Genomic DNA, 12,588 nt, shown 5'->3' on the forward strand with positions numbered 1-12,588 from the left:
GGATCGGATTTCCCACCAAATTCAGATTTTCATGGACAAAAGTCCATAAAAGATGATGCTTGTCTATGAAAGATGACGTTTTGCCTCTTTCTGAGACCCGATTTTTGGCTGGAACATCCGAACTAATCCGAGCCTTCACATCTCTACTTATATTCATCAGTGTGCCGTTTGCACTAGCATATACTTATTGCAAATGATATTCCTTGAAAACAGTTGTATTTATGCCTATGTCTATCTTTGCATAGCCTGCAGTTGCGCTGACATGCCTCACTAAACTTTGCCTATGTGCCTGATTCAGAGGTGGACAAAAATTACATGCAGCTGCGATTTCCTAAATATTCTGAAGTGCAAAAATATGCAAATGTCAGCTTGAGCATTCCTCTTCACCAAACCCTGCAACACTTGCTTTGCATACAGTATCTGAGCAATGCCAAACTATGCTGGTGGGTCCCATCACTCCACCAACAACACACCATTGGTCGCACCATCAATTCCTAGCGAAGCCCCTGCTTGTTCCGGAGCCACCTTTGTAACTTTCTCAAAATATGGCAACTGTGTCTGTGGTGCTGCAAAAGAGATTGCAGGAACATGCTTAAACACACCCATGACACTCCCGTAACACACCCATGACACTCCCATGACATCTCCTCTTGTTACAATCACTTTAGGACACCTCCCAGTCTCCACCCAGAAATGCGCATGGATTGCAGATGCCATCATATGTCAAGTCATAATGATGCTATACATAAAATTGGTTTGTGCATGTGCAGTGAGGGTTTACTAGACTTTTTGCTCATGCACAATAGAAATAAAGTGCACAACCCTCACACTGCGACCACCACAGCCTATGTGAGAATACCCCATTCTAGCTCAGTGATGATTCATCAGTTATAGATGCATGGTATTTATTTGAGTGTAAATGAGGTATATATAATTTTGTATCTTGCAGCAGTAGTTGGTCAATAATATATCCTGATAATTCAAGCCACACCTGCTGTAATATTTATGTTAGTGAACATGTATAGAAATTAACATTATTTAAAAATTCATAATTTAAATTATACCCTCTATTAAATATCTGGGGCCTGATTCACAGTTAGGAAAAAATAAAAAAGGAGCATTTTCCACCTTGGTAAAATAACATTGCACTGCAAGTGGGGAAAAGTTAAAATATAAAGAGATTTAGGGGTAAATTTACTAAAAATTGTGGCTGGTCTGAGATTGCCTGAGTTTAAGCACTCACAGCACTGCTGAAAGACTGGAGACTTTTGACAGCTGAAACACTCAAATTTACCAAGAATCGTGTTTTGCTGAAATCTAAATTTCGATGCTGTATGTGTTCATTTTTCTCCCTGTGTTCGCTGTGTCTGACAACAGTAAAACACACCCAAACATGCAGCCTGCAAATATATATGAGATACATGCAGGCTGCATGTGTTTATAGTGTAAAAAAGTGCAAAAATAATTTAAGAAAATGGCAAGGGGACCCCCCCAAAAGCATTACCAGCCCTGAGCTCTGTCAGCAAGTCCTGGTTCAAAAAAATATCGGGGACAAAATTTGTAGGGGTTCTCCAGCTTTAAATGAACAAACACTGGGCTCTGTGAGCTGGTTCTGGTTTTAACAATATGGGAAAAAAATGGTGTGAGGTTCCCCATAATCTTAAAACCAGCACAGGGCTCCATACCTAAAGTGTAATGCCACAAACAGGGAACCCTTTCACTGGGTCCCCCGGCCAAAACATTAACATCCCAAACTAGTCAGCCCAGGCCAGGGATCCCAGGGGAGATGGGGATCTCCAATAAAGGGGTCCCCCCTCTCCTTAGCAGACCAGACCTGGGATGAAGCCTGTGGCTCTTTGCTGCACCTCTGGCCAGTGGAAGCAAGGGTAATAGTAATAATAATATAAGAGTAATATTGTATTTTACAGCGGGACTACAAGTCCTAGTGTGTTTGATGTTTGGCACTTGTATAACTACAAATGCCAGCAGGCAGCCGACACTGGTACCCCCACTGTAAAAAAATATGAAAATAACCACAGTACACACACACTGTAGTCAGTAAAATTTTATCACATACAAACACACACTATATTCACCTAGTCCTCGGTGTCTGGTCCACTTCTCCAGTAGCATCCCAGTTTCTAAAAAAAATAAAAAATAAATACTCACCTTCCTCTTGGCACAGGAGTACCAGCCATTAAAAAAAATGGAATGTCCTGAGCCAAATTCAGACAGAAGAGCTGTATGTGTTTACACAAACAGCTCTTCTCCAGCAAGGGACAGAACCCACAAGGTTTCCTGCACTTGCTGTGCCACCAGCCAATCAGAGGCTGCACCTAGAGTAAGCGGCCGCTGATTGGCTGTGAGTGGCCTGGCTGTTGCAGTTCCGATTGCAGTGGCTAGTTCACGCACATGCCATGCAATTCATATGCTTGCACAGATCGCAACAATCGGCCAATTGCATGCATAATCTCAGTTGCGATCTATAGTGAATCAGGCCCATAATCTATTACCATCACACTCACTCAGGCCAGTACAGGTGATTGCTACCAAAGTAGCATCTAGTAGAAAACTAGATAACCCTCAACTTTACTCCAAACAACAAATAACCGGTCTGATAATAGTACAGATAATTGGAGGTGGAGTATTTAGTACAATGTAAAACATTTTAATTTAAGGAAATGTAAATATGAGACTTGGAACAAATTATTAAAAGCCAAGATTCCAAATGTGAGTTTTCAAAACCAAACTGGAAATCACAGGCATCTGGTCAATACAGGCAATTCAAGCCAGTATAACAGCCTAGTAGAAAATATAATAAACAAAAATGTCTCCAGCTAACAACCGCAGGCCTTAGGCCTGTACAGGTAAATGGAGATGGAGTAACAGTTTAGCAGTATTTCCACCAATACAGCAAGGTGGACAATGCCTGTAATAAATAGTGGTGCACCATGGAAATGTTCTTGGGTATGTTGTATAGTAAAAAGGACATGCACAGTTTAACAAACCAAGGACTTCAGCAACAACTACTGCCACTTTTGTGGCTAAAGTGCTTAGTATGTTTGGGCCTCCACAAAAGAAAACTTATTGGTGTTTGGTTACACCATGCTACCAATGGGTTTATGGTGGCTAACAGTGTTGTTAATCAACCTCACAGTCAGAAGATGTCATTGCATCAACCTCAGCACTGTTGTTATGATCATCATCACTCAATATATGCTCATTCCCACTGGAATCAACAATTACAGAAGTCTATATTTGTAATTGGTGTCAAAGATATTTCTCAAAGAATATGTAGTTCATTTTGAGGAACATCAGTTTTTTCCATTTTTTGGTGGGGAAAAAACGCCTAGGCCAATCATTCACAAGGGTCCTGGCTGTGCTAAACACTCTAAGTACACATTGGAGGGTGAGCAGCTTAAGTAAACCATAGCTAGTTTGTATGAGGTGCTCCAAATATTTTTTTTCTTCCCAGTATTCAATGGGACTGTTTGAGAAGCTAGTTTGTACATTATCATTAAAGTAATCCTTCACCATTCTATTAATGCATACTGTATCAGATTGAGTCACAGTATTCTGTAGGTGTCAATATATGTGGCTATTTAGTTTAAGCCTGTTCAATTGTCATAATGTTTCACTCTGGTGCCCAGAGTTCTCTCATTCTCAATATCAGTGAGTCTCTTGGAAGAGGTCAAATTATTCCTGACACTAGGAAACTGAATTGGGAGATATGTCAAGAACCACTTGAGCTAACAACTTGCTCGTAAGGAGCTCTTTGCATTTCCTCTTTCAGCTTCTCTATCTGCTTTCCAATAAGTTAATTAAGAGTATAACCTGACTCAGGCCGACAGTGTCTGAACTCACTTCATAGGTTACAATTTCAGTGGTTTCAATAGCTTGCATAAAACTGAGAGTACTCTCTAGTGTGCTGCACTAAGGAAACAGGTGTCCTCTCTCCCTGGAATTCCACCTGGTTACTACCTCTTGCTTTAGTTGGTGGCATGGCAAATTAAATTTTTCTTGCAGCTGCTATATGCTGTTGCTGATGCTGGAAATGGGCAGAAATTGTATGAGCCACAGCTAACATCTCCTGTATTTTACTGTAATTTTTTTAAAGAAACTCTGTGTGCGCAAAACATGGTACATGTTAAGTTTCACAGTTATAATGCTCATACAATTTTAGTTCCATTAGCAGAAATGAAAAATCCTACGGAAAGTCATAGAAGGATAAGTCATTTTTGCTATTACATCCCTCAGTTTTTCATACAATTTGATACCGTATTGCTTCTTAGTTAAGCCAGCGATACATGTAGTAGACTGCCTGTGAATGAGCTGGCATTGAGTGTTTGATACTACTCCTGAAGGCAATACACTCACCCAGTGGGTCTGTCACAGTCATGTAATCTTTAGTGTGACCAGTACCACTTGTGTGCATATCTGTACTTAAGTGGATAGTGGCTTCTATGGCATTTCCTAGGCAAATAATAATGCTTTTCTGGAAAAATAGAATCAACTTGAAATTTGTTAGCATGGACACATGACCTCATCTAATTTTTGATTGAAGCTACCAGTTCTTGGTTCCCTTCTGTGGGGTATATTTCAACCCAGCAGCAGTAGCAGCCATAATGTGCAAGGATTCATCTTGAGAGCTGTGGATTGCATTAGGCGGGGCCCCTGGCCTCTTACCTGGTGGATGCAGAGGTGGTTCATGGAAAATGGCATCCAGAACAGGCACACACTATGAAGCAACCCATGGTTCTGACATGCACTTCATATCAGGGTTGTAGACAACCTTTTAAAGAAAAAAAATTCCACATGATTGATTAAAAAATAGATTGTGCTTGCCTGCCATTTTTAGGTTTATATAGTGATTAAAACAGTGTTGCCTCTGTTAATCTGATCACAGCCACTTCTGATCACAACTACTAGCCATGAGGAGGGGGAAAAGGCAGATTGGGAATGGGGGTGATGACAAGGTTGGAGAATGGAAGGTGTTCAGAGGAACAAATGGGGAAAGCTGGGGAAGATGCACACTTACAGAGCAGGGTATAGGTACACAGGGTAGAAATTGGGGAAGAGACACATTCAGAGAGGTCTTGGGCAGAGGCACACTTGATAAAAGCTGGGGTAGAGGCACACTTGTTGATTATTGGGGCAACAGCTCACTTGTTGATGTTTGGGGGCAGAGGCCCACTTGGTGACAGCTTGGGGCAGAGGCCCACTTGGTGATGGTTGGAGCAGAGGCCAACTTGGTGATGGCTGCAGGCAGATACACTCTTGGTGAGGGCTGTTGGCAAATACACTCTTTTTGAGGGCTGGGAGCAGAGTCACTCTTGGTGAGGGCTGGGGCAGAGACACACTTGGTGATGGCTGTGGGTAGCGGCACACTTGGTGATGGCTGGGGGCCAAGGCACACTTGATGATGGCTTCGGGCAGAGTCACACTTGGGGAAGGCTGTGGAGGGTTGTGGTAGAGGCACACTTGCTGACACATGAAAACAGAGGAACACTTAGGGAGAGGGCAGAGGCACACTTGTGGATGGCTAGGGCAGAGGCACACTTTAGAAAAGGAGAGGCACACTTGGTAAAAGCTGGGACAAAGGATTACTTGGGAATTACTGGGGCAGGACTGGAGCAGATGCATACACAAGGGTAATTGCTTATGTCTCTAACTGTGTAAATTATATTGCAGACCCAGCAGGTTCAGGAGTTGATGTGGGCAGGGGGAGGAGAGTTGATGGTGAATAATAGGAAAACCCAGCCTAACATTCACTAGGAATAATAGGTGGTCACTATGAGAGAATGGCCCATGGCACACAAATCTGCTGCTCCCAACTAAGCCCATTCTGCCCTGAGTGTCTGACAAGGGTCCCACATTGTTGCCAGTTCTGTCATCAAACTATTTCTTACTCACTGGTAGATATCTTCATGTGAATAAAAAGCAGTTCACAGGTAGAATAATTTTAACATCTTGTCTGAGTCACAGCCTGGTACATTAGTAGCGGCTGTAATCCTCCTCCTCTTTCTTTGATATCAGAAAAAATATTCTTTGGAGGTGCAAATCACTCAGACACAGCACAGTATTTTGGTCAGCTAAGCTTGCAATCACAGTACAGTCTCTGCTCCTAATGCACAACATATACCATTTAATTGTGTATGCAGTTAGAGCAGCTCAGACACAAATACAAGTAGGAGGTACCTGTGCAGTTTGCCATTTATAGTATCCTGTGTCAGACTGGAAAGTAAAAAAAATGACATAGAGCCCACAGGGGGGATGCAAAGGTAGGGGCCTCCTGAAGTGCAGTGGCACGAAGCTAAAGAAGTGTGGTCAGCCATCAGAGCGGGACAGAAGGAAAGAATAATAACTACCTCAGTCACCTCATCTTAGTGACTTGTCATTCCTTCTGGCAGAGTAAAAAGGACTTGGGTATAGTTTTAACCAGTTTAACCATAGGCGTGTGCAAGTGAGGACACAGGAGGTGCCAGTTTGACACTTCCCCATCCACTGGGTCATGACTACTCCATCCCCCCTCCTTCTAGGACATACACTACTCACCTAGACTCAACTGGCTGTCCAGATGAGTAGTTGAGATCTATGCATATAAAGCCAATATACACCAAACACTATACACAGTTTATGCTGATTTCACATAACTGATATACACTTTCTACTATACAAAATTAACACAGAAATCACACTGATATCACACTACTAAATATCTACAATACAGATCTGAACTACAGTATGTATTTGGTAGACAAATTATCTTATGCCATTTTATACTTCCATACAAATAATCATTTTCTGCAGGGCCCCATGGTTTATAGTCACAATATGAGCTTTCACAGTACCAATGTAAGCCTTAGTCACAGAAAAAAACAGACCATTAAACACATTACTTGAGTGCATCATTACTTTTTGAACACACTGACTTTACTGAAAAGGTGTTTAAGAGAGAGAGGTATATGGGGAGAGAGAGAGAGGTATATGGGGAGAAAGATAATAGAGAAGATGGGGAAGAGAGAGGTATATAGGGGAGAGAGATAGAGAGATAAGGAATAGAGAGAGGTATATTGGGGGATAGAAAGAGAGATGGTGAAGTGAGAGATAGATGGTGAACAGAGAGAGATGGGGATAGAGAGGTATATGGGGGAGAGACTGAGGTATATGGAGAAGATATCATGATAGATGGGTAAGAGAGAGTGGTGTATAGGGAGATAGAGAAAGAGATGAGAAAGAGTGAAGTATATGGGGGAGAGAGGTGGGGAACAGAAGTATATGAGGATAGAGAGACAGAGAGGTGGGGAAGAGAGAGAGTTACATGGAGGAGAGAGAGATGGGGAAGATAGAGAAAGACAGGGAAGAGAGGGATGGGGAGGGAGAGCAAGAGAGAGAAAGAGATGGGGCCAAAAATGGGGAAGAGAGAGGGGAATAGGTAAGAGAAAGAGAGAGAGATGGGAAAGATAGAGAGAGAAAGAAAAACAACCAAAAATACTAAGCAGGCAGGCAGAGAAAACTACTAGTATGCAGTAACATCAATAATGGAGCTTATCCCTACTGTGAATGGGAGCAGCTACAGGTGTCCAATCCTAACTGTGAGTCAAGAAGAGGCTGGTTTAGTTGTTCATAGAGCCTGACTTCCCTGTGACATCCTCTCTGGAGCTATGGGCAGCAAACAGGAACAGTCACAGAAGCAGGCAAATCATATCAGTCTGGTCCTGTGACACTGAAAACTTTGCCCCTCACAGAGACTCTGCACCCTCCCTCTGAGTGCTGGAACTTGGATAAACTGAGACTCCCAGGGGTTAGGAAAAAAAAGCATATTAATGACCCACTGTGGAAGACCTCCACTGTGCTTCCTTGTTATTTTAAGGGACTTCCCTTGATGGACTGTTGCATCCTTCAGCTGTATAAAGGCACTCTCTCACCACTGCTCTGCATAGGATGAATATATGCGGTACACAAAAGCATGGTATCTAATTAGTGCAAGGGAGAGCATTGGGGAAGGCCAGCCGCATGGGAGTGGAGGTATGAACACATACACACAAAATACAGGGACTGATTTATTATGGATTGCAACAGCATACAAGTGAACCGATTGTTGTGTACTGCGCATGCGTATGCATCGCAGTGCGTGATGGCTACTCTGCAATCATGTAGGGCATGGTAAGCCATCACAGAGTGTTTGACAGGTAGTCAGTGTTTGGGGGTGGTGATAAGGGAATAGTCAGAGAAACGCAGGCGTGTCTGTCCATTGAACGCCGTTGCGTGGGCGTGCACATATTAGCCACTGCGTTGGCATATGCGGCGTAAGTACTCACAGCGTGCAACGAGGTTAGCAATTTCTTAGTAAGGTTAGACCTGTTGTAATTGTGCGTGGGAGTCCGATGTTAACTCGATGTTCCTGATGTATATGCAGGACTGCAAAGTATTACGGATGTGAGATAGCGGTAGTGGGTGGCAGTGAGCGTCTCTATGCTGGCTGTTCGACAGCATTGCAACAGCAATCATTAGCATATTTTCACAGCAGGTCTGCATGCGTAATCGCAGCTGCAATCACAATAGAGATCCATAGTGAATCAGGCCCACAGTCTCATTGGATACACAGATTAGATGCTTTGCCACTTCTTGGACTCAGTGAGTCCTTAGGTTTACATTGTTTTCTGTAATTATTTATTTACATTGAATTTTTTGCATTTGGGTAAAAAATACTAAATTACACCCCATTATTATATATTATAATCTTGTGGTTTCAGTGATGTGTTTTCAGTTATAATTTAAAACCAGTAGCAAATGGGCAACAAAATGGGCACACTTGTGTTACTATGAAGAATTTTTCAATTGTATTTTCATAAAATAATGACCCTTACAGGAGAGAGAGAAATAAAGAGAGAGAGAGAGAGAGAGGTAAATAACTATAATAGAGATGAATTAGGTCATGTAATATATCTAAATGAAGTAATTTGGCCTATGGTTCTGGTCCCATACAATCTAGGGTTCCACAATACTTATAATACGTAGTACTTATGATGCTATACCTGTTTGTGGGTTTAGGATTTAGCCAGGATACGTATATGTACTATAATACCGGCCATTTCTGGCTTTAAGTTGTTTGACTTCCTTGTTTGCAATGGATGGATACCTTGACTAAGTGGGACTCCTATATAAGTTGGCTCAGCGTGAGTGTGGGTGATGGGTCCTATAGTGTCTCGACTTTGTATTGTCTTGACAAAGGTCCAGTGAGACTGAAATGTCAACTTCTATCATGTTTGTGAGTAAATAAACCTTTGCTGGCTTCAATGACAAATTTGTGGTGAGTGCCCATCTTTCTGGATCCTTTGTATTTGGACCTTGACTCTCTAATGGAGCACCCCCTGCGAGTCACAGTTGGACAGTTTGTGCAGTCTTCAGCTATAAAGAGTATGTATAGCTATAGATATATAGATATGTTAATTCATAAAGTCAAACATATGAATATGTTCTAACAACCAAAAGAAATATATTATGATGCATATTTTATGATCATCATATATGTAAGAATAAAGACAATTGCTGTAAATTGAAAAATTAAATAATACATAAACCATTCTACATCATGAAATGTTATCAACTACTGTATATGTAAACCTGGGATAAGTCACAGTATTTCATATTTTAGCTGCTCACATAGCTGAGATTATATGACCTTTCAATAAATTCTGTAAAACTGCATTCAAACACACACATACACACACACACATTATAATATTGTGTGTTTGTGTGTATATATCTACAGTATGTGTATGTATACAAGGTCCAGTACTCATCTGAGTGTTAAATAAATAATCTTGCCCAGGCAAACAGAAGTGGCACTCGCAGAACTTTAAATATACAAATCAAATGCTCAACTGCTCAAATGCTTGTCACAACAAATAATGTGTTTGGTCCACAATCACATGCATTGTACCAAGTCAAATATATTATATCTAGAGCCAGATAAAGTCTTGAAAGAACACTAGTTGTTAATCCCAGCATTAATTTATTGCTCTAAAATGTGATAATGTGTGGATAAAAATAAGAAATAAAAAGATAAAGATAGCATAGAAAATCAAGCTATACTAATTAGGTAACTTTTGTTGTTGAGTAAAGTAGTCTCAAGTAAGTCATAGGACATACATCTAAACAAAAAACGGAACTAATTACATATTTTCAATTTTAACTTGTGTTTTCATATTATAACAATCTGTAGTTTGCCCCTGTGATCTGTTCAGTATAAAAGCTCTGTATGTGTTAATTAAATTGACAAGTGGGTTTGATTGCTCATAAATGTCTTTTTACATATTTTATTTGGTAAAAATAATGGACAGTTTCAAAAGTTAAAAGCATAACTAGCAATTGTAAAAGCTTCTTTAAAATCAAGAAAGGATTTTAAATATCAGAAGTATGGGTAAATGTTATCCTTAAAAGAAGAGTAAATTGTGCTAGATGAGAAATTATGCTTCTTGTGCTATTATATTTCTAATAACTACAATTTAACAGATATAGACACAATACAAGCATTATTTGCTTAGTAAAAGCTGCATTGTTTTATGTTTTTTAAGTTTTTCATTTGCATTTATAAATTTTGCACCTGCAGGTTTGTTCCAAAAAGCTATCATACAAAGTGGAACAGCTCTCTCCAGCTGGGCAGTGAACTACCAGCCTGCCAAGTATACTAGAATATTGGCAGATAAAGTGGGCTGTGACATGCTGGATACTATTCCATTGGTTGAATGTCTTCGGGAGAAGAACTACAAAGAACTAATTCAACAGTCCATCACACCAGCCACATACCACATTGCCTTTGGACCAGTCATTGATGGTGATGTCATTCCAGATGACCCTCAGATACTCATGGAACAAGGGGAGTTCCTTAACTATGATATTATGCTTGGAGTTAATCAAGGGGAAGGATTAAAATTTGTTGATGGTATTGTAGATAATGAAGATGGTGTCTCTCTAAGTGACTTTGACTTTTCAGTGTCCAACTTTGTAGACAATTTGTATGGTTATCCAGAGGGAAAAGACACACTTCGAGAAACAATTAAGTTCATGTATACAGACTGGGCTGATAAAGAAAATCATGAAACACGAAGGAAGACATTGGTAGCACTTTTTACAGATCACCAGTGGGTGGCACCTGCTGTTGCAACTGCTGATTTGCATGCTCGATATGGCTCTCCAACATATTTCTATGCATTTTACCACCATTGCCAAAGTGAAATGAAACCATCCTGGGCTGATTCTGCTCATGGTGATGAAGTTCCCTATGTTTTTGGCATTCCTATGATTGGACCCACAGAACTTTTTAACTGTAATTTCTCAAAGAATGATGTCATGCTCAGCGCAGTGGTTATGACATATTGGACTAACTTCGCCAAAACTGGGTATGTGACTTTATATATCTTTCATCCTTTTTTAGTTGTTGTGCAGTTCTTTGTTATTCATGTGATATTATTAGTGTGAAAAGTAGGTCAGTGGTATTTTAAGACACAACAGCCTGCATCATGCAAATAAGTCTTAGCTTAAAAGCACCAACAAACAGTAGCTATGCATATATTTACTCTAGGTTTGTACATGCACAGTAATATTATTTATATATTTTTATTTCAGTAGTTAAACTCAGGTATCATATATACACATATGTTATTGCTACTGTAACTGTAACGCAAATCCTGCTATTTGCTGAAAAGCCTTCAAATGCACAATATGATGTTTTCTCCTTTTTTTGCAAAGTTTAAGTCTAGCATCATATACAATAATAAAATTGTGTAAAAATGCTTAGGGACCCATTTTGTTTCTTTATTCATATACAATACTTGTTTTCTTTTAAAAAGTCCTGCATAATTTTCTCTCCATTCATTCTTTTCAAACAATATCAGTGGCAATAGATGAATAATATACTGTATATATATATATATATATATATATATATATACAAATCAAAGTACAGGCACTCCACTGTAACAGGTAAGCAAAAATGCCCTTGTGCCCTCCTACAGGTTGATGAATAACCTCATGCAGACAACAGAAAGGTCTACAATGGAGGTAGTCATGGGTCCTTTAAGAGAAGAATCACTCTGACAAGCTGTGTAAATCCTTGTTCAACATTTCGGTCACATAGACCTTTATCAAGGTCTATGTGACCGAAACGTTGAATAAGGATTGACACAGCTTGTCAGAGTGATTCTTCTCTTAAAGGACCTGTGAGTGCCGCCATTGTACCCATTTCTGTCATGTGTATATATATATATATATATATATATATTAGTTTATGTGTGTGTACAGTTGTGACCTCATATACCTATACTTTTTGCACCAAATAGAACAAGATGTATGGTGCCACTTAGACCCTCCACCACAGTTGCTTATGGTGTACTATGCACTTAGAGAATTAGTATTTTTGTCACAATAGAAATGGTATTAAAAAAGGTTTACAAGGTTTAAAGGGGGAGCTATTTTCTTAAAGTACTTTTACAGAGTATAAAATCATATACAGTTTGGCAATTCATAATACTATTTTTCACTTTTACATTAATGACTTTCACTCTTTAAAAGGGACATGATTTT

General features: G+C 39.9%; 1 protein-coding gene across 4 annotated transcripts in view; it reads left to right on the forward strand.

Annotated features, from left to right (window-relative positions):
• The window catches only part of NLGN4X (neuroligin 4 X-linked), a 391,249-nt gene that overhangs the window by 326,135 nt on the left and 52,526 nt on the right, over window positions 1–12,588 (forward strand). For all 4 annotated transcript variants that reach the window (XM_088451539.1, XM_088451540.1, XM_088451541.1 and 1 more), the window contains one exon: window positions 10,616–11,405. In XM_088451539.1, coding sequence (XP_088307665.1) covers window positions 10,616–11,405 — 790 coding nt within the window. The remainder of the gene's footprint in view (window positions 1–10,615; window positions 11,406–12,588) is intronic.

Source organism: Taudactylus pleione, unplaced genomic scaffold (genome assembly GCF_031769625.1).
Source record: "Taudactylus pleione unplaced genomic scaffold, aTauple2 ptg000026l, whole genome shotgun sequence".
Lineage (NCBI taxonomy): Eukaryota > Metazoa > Chordata > Amphibia > Anura > Myobatrachidae > Taudactylus > Taudactylus pleione.